Source organism: Lottia gigantea (assembly GCF_000327385.1).
Source record: "Lottia gigantea unplaced genomic scaffold LOTGIsca_7, whole genome shotgun sequence".
Taxonomy (NCBI): Eukaryota; Metazoa; Mollusca; class Gastropoda; family Lottiidae; genus Lottia; species Lottia gigantea.
Genome location: NW_008710370.1, coordinates 1600621 through 1616511, shown reverse-complemented (window position 1 = coordinate 1616511; position 15891 = coordinate 1600621). Strand labels below are relative to the sequence as shown.

The window sequence follows — 15891 nt, the reverse complement described above, 5'->3', positions numbered from 1 at the left end:
GGAATGGATTTTGAAACATGCGAACGTTACTAATTTTGGGACGGAATTGTATTTGTGTCACGTTCGATAATTTTGAGATTGGTTTTCTCAGCAATTGGTCAATTTAGTCCAAAATATGCATATCATATAACATTTCAGCGAGACAATGATTAAAGTATCTGTTATTGTTTGACAGTGTATTTCCGTGTCACGTGATATCAATATGAAAATTTGAGAGCGTTATCAATTCTTCAGACGGACATACAATCCAAAACGATACTAGATTAACAAATATTTTTTACACATGATCTCTTCCTTCAAGTGCGCTTTTTGTGTTTAATTCAGAAAGACACACGTACATGTTTGTTTTCATTGATTTTTTATAAGCGTGCAGATAATTCTCTTGATAACCTGGCTGCTCAAAGAAGGGCTACATTATTTCGGGTGTTACCGTCCGTCTATAAAGGAATAGGGATAATTTTTTGATTGTTCAATTGTAGTACTCCTTCAAACATAATTGGGATTATATTGTTTTATTTATTTACAAATAACTTATATAAAAATAAAAATAAATTAGTTTGGTTTAATTTTGTATGTAACTTAAATTAACAGGTGCTTTCTTGACATGCTATATTTTATCCCAATACCATGCAAAGAGCCATATACGTATGTACGATATGTATATACGTTAGATCAATAAATTAAATTGCAGCACCTTCAAAATCACTTTGAGTGGTTTGGACGGAATGTTACGTTAAAACTTAGCCATATTCACTTTCTAAAAACTTTAAAAAAAAAAAGACAATTGATCAATTCACCGCTACAACCGTATAGCCAGAATAGTATTCTATCAAGCAATGTCAGGTTTCATAGTAAAAAAATAAAGAGGGCATGTGTATGACACTCCCTAAGAGCCTTGATATCCATGGGCTTATACACTACTGTAAAATTTATGACATAAGCTTGTTAAATCATAAAAATGAAAAAGATATTATCAATTATGAACATTGGATTTATTCATTTTATCAAAGAATTAGCCAGATACGCAAAATAGTAGGCAAATAGGGAAAGTCAGGACGAACATATTTTAAACCCTACTAATATTATTCTGTCGATATGGCTTCCACACATCAAATAAGTACCCCAATTATTCAAAAGCTCTGGATAAAATGAGCTCTGTTAATCTTTAATTGAGTTTGAGTTAACCTACCGTAATTGCTTTTAGATCAAACGGCTTGGGTCATTTTTTACACTGTATTTAACAGAAATATCAAACTTAAGCATTCTACGTTTCATCTTCAAACATTGTAACAATAGCTTGATAACTGTGATAGATCGTCCTGCAGAGCGGCGCCCAGCGCCCCGCCCTCTGCAGAAATATTTAGTGGTAAAGAAGAATCTTATCTATAGAATCTATGAGCTATCTATACTAACCTGTAACACCTGTTAAAAAATCTTGAACATTGAGTACTTAGTTTGGACCAGTATCTCGAGAATTGTCAGTTTCAGACTCGATAATCTTGACCACAAAAATCAAGTAACTTCTGATAGTCCATTTGATACCCCATCACGATAAACCTCTCAACTATTCAATCAAGAAAAACAACTCAAGTTTAAACGTTTATTTACTAGAGATACAGAGGTTCAAGATTAATAAAATGACGATTTTTTTTGTCAAAATGCTTTCTTTCAACTTTTAATCAAATTGACAGTTAACTGGTCATCTCAAATCAGACCCAGGTGCTGTGAAATCTTACCCGAAATGGGTTGACTGACACTAATTCCAATGTTGAAATTCCTAGTCTCTACTTGTGACCTTGGTCAGTATTTCTATTAAAACCAACAATTTTAGTCAATTTGGTGAGAAGTTGTTTTAAAACAAATATTGCTTTATGTTTGTATAATTTCAGGTTAGAGAAGTAAAAAGTATGGCAGAAATTGAAGTACCCCCAGTTAGAGCACCTGAACCAATTACAATATCAGTTGTTGCTGCACGAAATTTAGTGAGTTGGGTTTTTAGAAAGCCATGTGCTTGCAAATTATTTTTTGTTTGTGTCAGGTTGGAAATTTTTTTTTTTTTTGAAAACTGTACACCAATCTAAAATAATTTAATCTGAAAGATTTAACTATAAAAATCCAGCTGTTAATTTTTAAATGCCAAAAATATTTGAATACATTACGTAAGAGAAATATGTCTTCTACATATTCTCAAGGTTTTAACTGATAGTATCAAGAAGATACATAGATGTAAATAGCATACCTTAGAAATATTTTCAGGTATAATTTATGACGATTTTGTTATGAAAACTTTTTACAAAAAAGCGGAATACCCCTTTAATCTCCGTGAATATTTCTCAATACTAGAATATCTTTAAATCTCGCAAAAATAATTTAAGTTAGTTTTAGCTTAACATAACTCATTCCAAATTTATTAAGCTTTTAATATTAAAATATGAAATTTTGTGGCTAGTCAATTTTAATACAGATTCATGCGGTTGGTGTAAAATTCCAAATTCCGAGCTCTTCGAATTGTCCGATTTGGGTTAGAAAATGAGACTTAAATTCAGCCAAAGTACGTGCATATATTTGTGTATGACAAGGATGTATAGTTTTTAATTGAGCCAGGCTGGAAATTCTGTTATTATTAAGAAACAGTATTGCTAGTGTTAGTATGAATAAGAGTACTAGAATTTATGTTACATGAAGAAACATAGTTGTGATTATGAAATATGTTTTAAAATATTCTTTCGCTGTCAATCACAAACTTGTGGACATCCTTTGGGACATCTTTAGTTCCGATTGCTATGTCTTTTCTGACCCATTTCGGATAGTTTGTAGAGTTCTGGAATTTGGAATTTTACACCCACACTAACATGGAGTCTAAATTTAGCTACACCGGGAAGATTTGACTTTATTGTATTCGACAAGCCTTTCTATGTTTCTAGTTATTTATTAGACACATGTACATGTTTTGTATTATAGAGAGGTCAAAAAGGTGATGCTGTGAGTTTTGTTGTAAAAGCAGAATTTGGTGAGAAAATATTGGGAGAGTCACAGAAAATTGACAGCACAGGTGAAGGCGCAGCAGAAATAAATTTCAACGCTGTTTTAAATTGTTGCTATGACGATCCCCAAGCTTTGGATGAAATAGCACACAAACCAGTTGTCTGTAAGTTTAGTTGTATTATTATATAGAAATGTTGATAATTTTATATCTTTTCTTGATCAAACTGAATACATAACTATATAGAGATTTTAATGTTTGAATTTGACAGCATTTTAAACATTGACTTATATTGTCTTACCACATTTAATTGAACTCCAAGTAATAAAAGTAACGGCCGTCTGGTATACCGGCTGCTCGAGTATATATTGCGTAAGTGTGTGGCCGGTAAATCGGTCGATAGGTTGAAAGGGTTAACAGATAACAGAATAATTAATGACAATTGTTGATGCTATTGGGTCCTAATTCCAAGTAATAAGCAGAATCTTGTAAAATCATGGATGTAAAACACAAAACAAAATATCAAGATCTGCATTTCACCTCCTTCAAGTTTGAATTTGATTGGTCATAGAGGCAAATATGAAAAAGTCGACTTTTTGCCAAATACACCAATTTGGCTCAAGTTTTGCCCTTTTCTGATACTGAATAATATTGTCCTTGATCTTGAAAACTCGTTTTATTATTCAGTACTGCCCTGAAGATTGAATATTTGTCTTCTAGAGTTTTCACGAGCTAAAGATTGAACATGTTGTGCTACAGAGTTCAAAAGAAGTGTATGATTGAAGGTTGAATATTTCATACTGGTGATTGTTACTGTACTGCTAAATATTTATGTTCAAAGTCAAAGCTGCCAGTGGGCGTATATTACCTTGCCTGGCAAGCTATCTTATATAAGCTTATGTATTCAAAATATCATTGAACCCTTCTTGTTTCAACCATGACATTGACCTAGAAGGGTAATTGGAATACCTCAATTGGGTCATCCTAATCAGAATCTCTTATTGTATTTTAACTCTCTCAACATTGACTTTTATCTTGGTCTTTTTGATAACCTCACGATCATGGTCATTCATTGAAATTTTTTTGCGTGTGCAAAGAAAATTAGTGTTCAGTAAATTGGACTGACATGCGTGTTGTAAAAGAACAGCTACAAGTCAAAAGTGCTTGGTGTTTTTTTCCTGATCTAAGCATGGATGAAGACAAAGATGACCTTCCAGGAGCGAGGCTTATGAACAAATTATGGACAATGTGGGTCATTTAAAATTTTAGTACAATTGAAACAGAAAACCCAACAATGGAAGCTTTTGAAAGGGACAAACCCTCTACAAGTATTTTAATTGATTTAGAAGATCAGTTTAACTCTATTTTGATAAAAATATTGAACATTTATTAAGAAACTGTCCTTGTTGTTCGAAAAGCATTTGATAAACACTTAATTGGAACAAATTAATTACAGATTTGGACAAGTAACGGTCACTAAAGGAAGGGCCCCCATCAAAAACAAAAATTGTTAAAAAGAAGTTGATGAATAAAAGTTGCATATTTTGTGCTGGTGATAGTTGCCATTCTGCCAAATGTTCTTCATGAAATATGGAGCATATAAATTGATGTGGCCTCATGTCCATCATCCGCTTGTCCGCAATTGTACAATTCTTGACAATTTCACAAAGTTTTCGTCAAAATTTGTTTATTTTATCACTAAAAGATGAACCATATTGAAATTAGAAATATGGAAAAATATGTTTTATGTAAGTTATTCGAGTTGTTCATGGAAGTGCATTCAATTTTTGGCTTGTGAACACTCTTGATATTTCTTTTGACAAAATAATGTGAAATGAAATAATAGAGTTTTACGTCCTACTCTTGTGTTAATTGGGCTAATGAAGAAGGGCAACACAATGCTGTGCAATGAGGGAAATTTTGCCAGGACAACAGCATTAGCCTGCTCTTTTTCAATTTACAACTGTCAAGGGTTCTTTAACTTGCACAGCCTGTAGCACACGGGACCTTGGTTTATTGTCCCATGCGAACGACTAGATGCTCTTTCCATGTCAGCTGCTCGACCTTTGCCCCCCCTAGAAAAATGTACCGGTCGCTTTTATAAAATACACCTTTTCTTTTTCCTGAGTCAATAGGAGCGGCAGAGTCTGAGTGAATGGCCAACAATGGTCATTCTGGTCAGGCATTTTATGGTGGAGTAAATGCACCAGTCAGCTGCTCTTGCGTTGTCGATCATATGATGAGTATTTCGATATTTTGATTTTACGTAACGAAAAACAAGGTCATGGCTTTCAGGGCTGCGTTATGCGAAATGGTTCAACAAAATACTAAGTATTCCTATCTGTAGGCCTACTTAAGAACATACCCGACTACATTTAAACTGAAACGGCATAAGAAATGTAACGTATTATAACTTGTGTGTTTTAACAAAAATAATCTCAAATCTAAAATACTCTGTGAAAGTCAATTTCCCGACGTTTAATCGTCTGTCAAGGTGCTTTGCTGCTAAATTGCCCCCCTCGATTGCACGTTTGCCCCCCCCTCGCACCAACCACCTTTTTATACGCCCACATGAATATGTGGTCGTATATTGTCGTCGCCCATGTCTGTCGGTCCGTCGGTCAACATTTCTTGTGAGCACTATAGAGACTACAGTTTTTATCTGATTTTGATAAAACTTGGTGTGATGCTTAAGATTGATAAGATCTCGGTCAAGTTCGAATTTGACATATTTTCGATTAACGGTTTTTGAGATATTGCCCTTGACTTAGAACGCCTTGAAATTTGTTAAAAATAGTTCGTGAGCAGGATTGAAGCTACAGTTTTCAACCGATTCTGATTAAACTTGGTGTGATCATTAGAATTCATAAGATCTCGGACAAGTTCTAACTTGACGCATTTTCGATGAACAGTTTTTGAGTTATTGCCCTTGACTTTGTAAAAACGCATCAAAATTTGTTCATGAGCACAATAGAAGCTACAGTTTTCAACCGATTCTGATGAAACTTGGTGTGATCATTGGAATTGATAAGATCTCGGACAAGTTCTAACGAGATATTTTTGATGAACATTTTTTGAGTTATTGCCCTTGACTTTGTAAACACGCATCAAAAGTTGTTTTTTGCCCTTGATTAGAGCTGTGTGATTTAATTGTTTGTTGTATTTGGGTTATTGATATTGATTTTAAAAAATTTTGTGGAATTATTCAGCATGAATAATTTCTTCAATATGAGAAAATTCGTACTTTAGTCACTAAAGACTGTTTTATTATTTCTGACAGCTGCGAGTGGGCGTATGTTACCTTGCAACGCAAGCTATCTTTGATAATCCTTCGATGTAAAAATTTTTTGTGAATATTAAGTTTCTAACACTTTTTCAACTTTTTTCAAACTATTCAGGTGGGATTTTTCTGGTAATAGCGAAATTGAAGGGGACATAATTCATTCAAGTTGTCGAACTCGCTTTACCTAATCATTGATTCACATGCCATTTCAAATATGAATATTCTGTTGTAAAGATTATTAAAGATATTTTTTTCATTCTTCTTCTGAAAACTATATAAAACTCAAACATGGACTTTGAGACTAAATTATCAGAAAGCTAATTTGTTACTAAAATTTTGTGTCTCGTTATTCAAACTTTTTCCCGCAATAATTTGTTTGAAGGAATCTTATTGATAGAAAATTAATGACGAGAATATGGGATTGTGAGTGAAACGGCTAGATGATAATTATCATCGTACCGTTACTCCAGGAACATGGGAAATAAGGGATATAGATAACAGACAGTTTAACTGTCAGATAAAAGGCTAAAGTCACCAGACAATGATCAATGGCTGCCCTATTTCTACACTTGAATATAAATCAGTAAGTTTACTTGTTTCAAACTTATAAACATTTTAAAATTCATTTCAGTGACAATTGTTGAAGTTTTACCAAAAGAAAAGCGACAGAAAGAAGAAAAAACTTATTTATTGGGGCAATGTACAGTAGATTTATTACCCTTAGTTAGAGGTGAGAATATTTACTACTATGTTTGATTCTGTGAATATGAGCATATGCATACATCGAAAACGAAAACAACAATTGACCCAAGTTTTTTACCCAGAGCTATAAATCAGCAGTCTTATTTGGATGATAGAATTATTAAATATTTATTATTCCATTGAAATATTAACAACAATTGTAAATTTAAATATTGATAATTCTATCATCCAAATAAGACTATTGATTTATAGAACTATATTGTTAGGGGCGGTGAACTTGATTGACAGATATCGGTGAATGAAGCAATAACGGTTTCGGGTATTTTTACCCAAAAATAGAAAATTTTGGCGTATTTTATCAGAAAAGATAAACCAATGTAAATATAAGGAATGAATGTGGATCTTGTTATCGTTATGGGGAAATAAACGCTGGTTTATCATGTGACAAGACGTACATGACCGGCTTCGTTGGGAAATATTTATTTTCAATTTGATAAAACATTTACTCCATCTATTTACATATTGTATGTATCAGCTCACATCAGATTTTTAAGCTAATTGTGCTTCATTGTTTATGTTTTCAGGAGAGACTAAAGCTAACTACACATTAATTGTGAATACCCTGCCTGGTTCTCCTTTAGAAAACTCAGATATTCCAAAGGTAAGATTATAATTGTTTTTTTATACACCAACATAAAAATGCAGTATAATAATCTAATCTGCTATAAACAAAAGAAGTTTGTAAGTCAAACATTTTTCATGCACACGTCAGCCATATTGAATCCAGAAAGAGGCTCATAACACAAACATAAAGATAGTGGACCACAGCCATATACGCCCACCACGGCATGCAGATGGTAAGTATTCAAGATTTTGGGGGCAAGGGCAATAACGGTCGAAAATAGCTCAAATTCAAACTTGATCTTCGTTTTATGAATATGTATACACATTCCGAATTTCATTTGATTCCATCAAAAAATCTAAAAAAATTTTAGAGCGTTTACAAGTAAATGTTCACGGACCGATGGACGGACAGGGGTGCTGACAATATATGTCCACATAGAGAGATGTGGGCGTATAATAAGGTAACTTAATGTCACTGTGTCACTGCAAAAAATCATCATCTAGGCATTTTTAATGCTTTCTTCTCCATTCTGAAATTGTACATTATTAAAATCGGAATTGATTTGGCTATTTAATGATACCTTCAGATGAAGTTTACCCTTACACATAATTTCTTATAAAAGCCAGTTTTATGCTCATTTTCTCGCTATTGATCGGTGATCGTTGCCATCTTTTCAATAGGTGAAGTAATTTGCTTTGCGAGCCTCAAAAGGAGTCTAATGCTCCTCAGAAAAGATACATACACACATGAAATGTCAATTAAAATTCAGTGATTTTCCATTGTAGTTAAAGTTTAGGTACAAAAAACACAGGACTTGTATATTTATTGGTATAATAGACACATTCATGATAAAAACTGAGGAATTTGTTTAGCCTTATTGATAATTCACTGTATTCATTGTGTATAAAATTATTAGTTTATTACTTAAAATCACTCAATATTTATATTAATCTTTTTTAGGCTGAACTTGATGTCAATCTATCAACACAAGAACCTCTACTTAGTGATAAACATCTAAAAGATGGTAACTTAATGAAAATAACAATAGAGAATTTGTTATCACCACCAGAATCTTGGATGTTATCTGGAGCTCAATATTATTTTGCTGCTGCTTTACCTATTCCAGTTACTGCTGATGTAAGCATTTTATCCAGTTGAAGATGGGTTTCCTTATTTTTTAGTGTCAAATTAAGCAAACTATTTGATAAATTGATGTTTCTAATAAATTATTATGTAATCTTAATCATATCATTATGTTCTTATTGCATATAATTAAGAGATTTAACCAATCATAAATGGCAATGTATGAACAGTCTTGATAAACAAAAAAGTACTTTTTGACCTTTCTTGATCGGTCGCTGATTGGAATTCTGCTGGTAATTCTCTTCTAATTCAGCTAATTATGAATTGATTATGGACATGTGAGACAAACCAGTATTAGTACCAGTCATTAGAACACCTTTACTTTCTATTCATATAAGTATTAGAATTTTCATTTTCTTAAATGAAAATAATGCAACCCATCATTTTACATGGGTCCATTTCAACATCACACAGAGAAATACTGTTTTATTACTTGGTTTTTGAGAAGATTTTGTTCAAAAAAAGTGGATTAAAAAATCCTAGAAGATTATTAGTAGACAAGATGATAAAAATAAAACCTTGAGCCAAGAATTATATTATTATTTTTGTTTACAACTATATATACAATATATCAGGGATCCCAGACTTCCGCTATTTTTCTGGCCAAAGTAGTAATTTTATTTTACTCCTCCCAAAAAAAAAGCGAAAAATATTGATTTCTGGTTGAAAAATATCAGAATTCGTATGAATCAAGTTAGCCATATAGAATATGGTTTATCTTCAAGTAGTATAGAAGACACTCTTTTTTATGATTTTGTGAATTTGATTAGTTGCATATATATGTGATTAGGTCTTGGACTAGTTTGAATTATAACTGATGAAATAAGCTTATTTTTACATTAAAAGTTATTCAGATGACATTTCAACAAGTACAAAGAAAATGACATTGTTTAAATTTGTGACAAACATGGTAGATGTATTTCATGTTCTTTGGAAAGTTATCTTCAGAATCTTGCTGTGATTTATTTTGTTTATTTCAAGTAAATTTATGTCAAGCCGTCTGAATTTTCTTTTAGAGAGAAGCACCAGTTGTTTTTGCAAATGGTCAGTTGAAGCCAGGGTCAGAAAAAGAATTACCCAATAAAAATAAGAAGTGGGGTTCACCTGGTACAGCTCAAGGAAATTCCATTTTTATACCAAATAGGTAAGATCAATGATGATTTAAATGAAAGCAAATGAAAAGTGGCCATTCTTGTTTCTTTGAATTAGCCCGAAAAATCGTGACTAACCCAGTTCCTCAGAATTGATATATGGATGTGTTATCGTCACAGGTAGGACCAGACATAAAACGTGACTTTTTATAGGAGTTGAGCCTGCTCCATTTCACCTTGACAAAAGCCAAATTTGTCATAACATTTGTTATCTATACAAACCTATTAATGAGTCTATCAATACACTACTGAGCTATATAGCCTGTTTGGTGCTGATGCCCTTTAATGCATTTCATTTCATCATACATTACTGGATATTCTATGATGTCTCTGTGCCAAACACAGTACAACAATACAGTCAAAAGATAGGCTTTTCCCACCTTCACACAACAAAAAGTGGTGCATGGCAACCTTATATCATGCAGTCCACAATCTTGCATAAATTATACAAAGGATTTGGGTGAAACTTGGTGAAATGGTTTACTATCGCCAAGAAGAAAGCTATGGTAAATTAGAAAACTTTTGTGTGCTATTTCTTTTAATCTCATTCGATATTCGATATGTGTAGAATGGAGGCAAAAGTGAGCAGCTATTTGAGAGATATATTAAATTAGCTTATCTTGAACTTTGTATTTTTTTTATATAGCTATATAGTTAATGAACCTATTGAAGATGAAGATGGAGACTATAGAGCTAAGGATGACAGAGAATTTCGTCATATAGCAGACGCAGAAAAGAATAGAGTTGCCTGGACAACAGAACGCAGATGTTTCTTAGAATGTACTGCAGCTAAAAGGTGATAATAATGATTACCATCATATATTTGTATATGTTCTTGCCTTTCCATGTCTTTCAGTCTAAATCTTGATCAAGTCTTGTCCAGATTCTTTGTACAGAAACCTCTGAAGAAATTATATCTGAGAGAAGTACCTGTTTCTTAAGGAAACTTGGACTTGAACAAAGCATTTCTTTTTACTCTTTTTTATTTGCTCTTGATCAAGATTTTTTTTTATTATCGCTGTTTGATGCAGAATTGTGCAAATTCAATTTATGTGTCTTAAGTTCGAATATAACGATGTTTCTAAAAGTTTCGTACTAATGTGCAACAACTCTATTTTTAGCTTTCAAGATGAAATAGCCAAAAATCGCTTATGGCCTGTAGAAATTATGAGATTGGCTCAGGCACCAGGAGCTAAAGGTAAAAAGGTAAGTATCAAATTTAAAACTCATGACCAATCTTTACTTAGTTACTCAATAGTTGTTAGAATGTCAAATTTAAGACACAATGGTGCCAAGAAGCAAGAATTGAATAATGTCATGAGTCATTGTGTCTGCTACACTTAGGAGCTTCAAGTACACAGACATATCCAGATATGAATCTACTGGTTACATTACTGATGGAAATACAGGTGGACTGCTCTTTTGAGATATCAAGGAAGATGACAACTAAACTCTGTCCTTACCATGTCAACTGTTATATTGACTTGATTTCACTAATGCACCGTCATGATGTATGTTCTCTATAGCTGCTACAAGCGGTATGGATAAGATAAGACACAGTTTTGTGTTTTTTTTAAAGCCCGAAGCCATTTTGATTGTCAAGAATGATGTTAGGGTTAGGTAGGGATGGCCATACATTTTTTTAAAACCCATTTTTGTACTGTCGTGGTGCGAATAGCCACAGCCTTTCATTAAATAACAGAGTCAAAAGAGTTAAAGTGTAGCAAGATTGTATTTCTGGTGGTCATTATGTTCAGAAAAAAATACAAATCAATTGAATGAAAAATGTTAAAATCTGATTATTATTTATATTTTACTAGGAAGATGAAGGTGGAATTAATTTTCATGGTATAGCATTTGTCAACCTTGCTCCATTATTGTATCCAGGAGGTTTGTATTCTACTTTATATCATCATATCACTGTGTATCAAAGCATTATCTTGTAAACATTTCTTTTCTCCAGCGATTTCTTAGGGTAAACGAAAAATACCTACTTGTAACCAACATAATGAATTGTAAAGTAAAGGTAGCTCTAAGGAATGCATTGGGTTTACGCTGAGTTTAACAGGTTACCGATCACAAAGTCGCACATTATTGACAACTCATGATGTACAAGACTACTGTTTAGATCAGTAAGAAATGAATAGACCTGAAAGACGAGTATGCCCCCTATTGCCGAACAAGATAAAGATGACTTTTTGCGTTTTCACTGGTTAAGTGAAAGCTGACTTTAGAGTTAGCCGATAAATTGCCGAAGGCTAAAAGAGAAGTTTTCAGTTTCCGACCCGTAACGGTTTGACAATTTGCCCAGTGGAAACACACGAAAGCTAGCTTAAAGCCGGCTTTTTCCCCTCAGTGGAAACACAGTTTATATGTGCTGAAAACTGTTGCCCCTCCATCTACAGAATGTCTGTCATACCTTGAGTATTGCGAAGCCATGCCCATCACATTCGTTCTTCTAGTGTGATTACATCATTTAAGTGTAATAGAATCAAGAATTCAAGTCTTTTTGAATTAACAAGATAATGGCAATCTGACAAAGAATTGGGCTTCTGTTTCTCTGAGGAGCATAATAATAAAATAGTATATATATATGGTATAGTTATAATGTATATCAATGAAATTAGAAATATTAAAACAGAACCTAAACAAACATGTTGTTCCTACTCAGAGTTTCATGCTATGAGATCTTCAGACAACTGACACTTATAATTCAGCCTGCGTCCCTACTGAAGTTGGACAAATAGAATTTATTCTCATGTCAACATTTCGAGACAAGAAAGTGTGCTTAGGGGCATTAGTGATTGAAAGCTTTTCAGTTAACACAGGTTACATCATTTGGTTTTATTTATGTAGGGTTTTAGCTCTACTATCAATGGACCAAGATGATTTGTAATTATAATTTTTCAATTTCAGTTAACAAATATGTTTTGTTATTGTGATTAATGAAATTACGTATATTGTATATACAAATAGAATATTCTTAATAAAGAATTGTATTTTTAATAGAGCATTGAAATGATTGTCTTAAAATGATTTTGTTTAATAAGAGTATCTGATAATGCTATCTCAATCAAATCCCCATGTAAAAAGTATGCAATAATACGTATACATTACAGTAAAGTACAATTTTTATTTTATTTACAGTGAAGAAAATTAGAGGAGCTTATAAAGTTTATCCTTACAGTGATCATATTTTACATGAAAAGGTATGTATTTATCAAATTATATTTGAACTAGATTTATGTAATAGATAATTAATGTTTCCAAGAAGAGAATTGTATATTAGGAAGAGTTAAAATTCTTCTGATGTAATGCAGTGGTTCTCAACCTTTATCAGCCTTCACACCCCTGAAGCAATCAACTGGACCTGTTTTAGGACTAACAGAGTGGTATTTGTATTATCAATGAGATATTGGTAAAGTGGGAATTGGTCATAATCAGATGTTCTTAGTTATTTCCCTTGATGTAGTAATAAGTTCTTTAATATGATAAATCTGTATTGAACCTACAGAAGACAAACTTGCTTGGCAATCAATTTGATGTTTGGTATTTAGAGGACGATATCCCCCTAATGTTTAATTGTTGAACAAAAATGGGAATATTTTGGTCATTATACCATGTACCGCTTTATAAAAATCATGAAAAGAAAGGTTTGATTGTAAATTTTAGACTAAAAGAAGAAGTGGTATAACAGACGATGCAGCTAAGATTGCCATGAATATTTTACATCATAATTCCTCTTCTCCTTCTCCAAAAAAAGCAGCAAAAGATAAAGAACCTGAGAAAAAAGAGATCAAGAAAGGGGTAGGTCAACAGGTAGTAGTTAACACATTCATCCATGAAATAAAAGAGAAATGAGAGTGTATAAAAATTATTGACAATTTTAAAGGGACATTCTGCTATTTTTGTATGTCTGAATTTGCGAAAAACTATATACCAAAATCTAAAGAAATGTGCCCTTTAACGTGTCTGAAACGTTTTAACTAAAAAAATCCAGGCATTAATTTTTAAAAACTATTGTATGGATTTGAGTAAAATAAATGCCTAATTGTAGAGATATATGTCTCTTATGTATTCTAAAGGTTTCAACTATTAATATTGAGCCAAAACTAGGTCAAACTACTTAATTAACAATTAGTACTCTCCGTTTTTAATTACCCCTTTTAAAAAAATTCATTTTGATCCAATAAATACATAGATATAAATAGCATACTTTAGAAATATTTTCAGGTATAATTGACAACGTTTTTGATAATGATTAAAGGGATATTCCATTTTCTTGTAAACTGTTGTGCTACTGAATTTTGAAGATAGCTTTTACAAATACTTAGTTTCGAAAAGCGATTGAGTAATTTGGCAGTTAACAATCATTTATGCAAAAGTGTATAATTAGATATGATTCACTATCTTTTGATTGTTTTGTCAAATTGGCATATCAATATCAAGACGGTGACCAGTCATTAAGGTGGCGCTCGATTGAAAGGTTCTGAATAGGTTCAGTCTGGAATGTGCAGAACTCACTAATCGAGAGACCATCCACTGCATGGTGATTCACCAAAGATTCTTCAGCATCTAACTCTGCTGATGATAGCAATTTGCTTTTAAGAAATCAATTGTTGAAAATGCAAACAGAGATTCAAATTAGTACTGGCTTTGATGCAGCATTCTTGATGTTATATTTATACTCCATTTAGGCTCTGTATTGCCAGAAAACATCGGATCAAAATTGGACTAAGGATTTTTTTTATAATTTCAGACTTCTCAGACATTAAAGTCTGATACTGGTTCAGAATTGGATGGTCAAGCTCCTATTAATGCTGAAGGTCAAATGTATGTAGAAGCAAGATCATTTATTATGTTAGAGATAGAGTTAGATCATCCTCTTATACCAAAACGTAAACCAGAAGAACTAGCTAGAAAGTAAGTTATCATATCGTGGGTGACTGCTTGAAACCTCGTATATGCCATATTTGGTCATTTTGACTTTTTGGTACCGTTTGAAAGCTCGTAAAAGCGCGGATCTTGTGATCAAAACCTCGTATTCTTAGCTTGATTGTAAATAACTCAAAAAGCGCTTATCAAATAACACGTATATAAACAGTCACATATCATTATACGAGGTTCAATGTTCCTTTTCTGTGGATGAAAATGAGAAACCTTGTATACTGTATTACTATACGAGTTTTTGGTTCAATAGGCCGGAGATCTCAAGTTGCTATACAAGGTTTATATTTTCCAAGAATGAAAACCACATATAGCGGTAACAAAAATAATAAAAAAGATTTTAACAAAATACGCGTACAAATAGTTTTTTGCGTTTTTCTCGAAAAGTAATTCCGCGTCAGATATCCTTTTACGAGGTTTCAAGCGGTCACCCACGATATACTATTATTATTATTTTACATCAATAAGAAAGAAAGAAACAACTCTATTTTACAAGAATAACAACTTAGGTTCACAAACTTTTGGGCAAGCATATAGTGTTTATACACCCACATTATGAATTGGCCATATATTGCTGTTGCCCATGTCTGTCTGTTCATATTTGCATGAGAGCAGATAAAAACTACAGTTATGTTCAAATTTTCAAAAAACTTCGGATAAGTTTTCCAAATTATATTGTCTTATATCTCAAAACATATTGTATAATAGTAACATATACCTTGACAATATCTCACACTAGGTGAGATCTCTGACAATTGATGATTTGTTGATTATTGTTTTAGTTTAAAAAACTAATAGAAAAACTTATAAATTTATAAAGTTTTTAAAGGAACAGGTGTGCCCTTTTTGGGGGTTGATTTTAGTCTTAAATATATATATAGTCTTCAGAAGTACTAAAAATGTACGAAAAGACATTTGTACTAGGAATTTGTACTTACTATTTTTATGTCTTTTCTATATATCACAGAGTATCTTAAATTGACGAGTCATCATTTTAACATCCAAACTCAAATAATTCTGGACACAAATGAGTTTGAAGGCTCAATTTAAACGATGA

General features: G+C 32.5%; 1 protein-coding gene across 1 annotated transcript in view; it reads left to right on the top strand.

The window, feature by feature from the left end:
- Window positions 1-627: 627 nt before the first annotated feature.
- LOTGIDRAFT_229452 (hypothetical protein) overlaps window positions 628-15891 on the top strand; it is a gene marked incomplete at both ends in the record, with an annotated part of 28025 nt that continues 12761 nt past the window's right edge. The window contains 13 exons of the mRNA XM_009065466.1: window positions 628-645; window positions 1890-1982; window positions 2962-3148; window positions 6898-6996; window positions 7553-7629; window positions 8554-8730; window positions 9753-9880; window positions 10534-10683; window positions 11009-11093; window positions 11708-11777; window positions 13035-13096; window positions 13560-13694; window positions 14647-14810. Coding sequence (XP_009063714.1) covers window positions 628-645; window positions 1890-1982; window positions 2962-3148; window positions 6898-6996; window positions 7553-7629; window positions 8554-8730; window positions 9753-9880; window positions 10534-10683; window positions 11009-11093; window positions 11708-11777; window positions 13035-13096; window positions 13560-13694; window positions 14647-14810 — 1445 coding nt within the window. The remainder of the gene's footprint in view (window positions 646-1889; window positions 1983-2961; window positions 3149-6897; window positions 6997-7552; window positions 7630-8553; window positions 8731-9752; window positions 9881-10533; window positions 10684-11008; window positions 11094-11707; window positions 11778-13034; window positions 13097-13559; window positions 13695-14646; window positions 14811-15891) is intronic.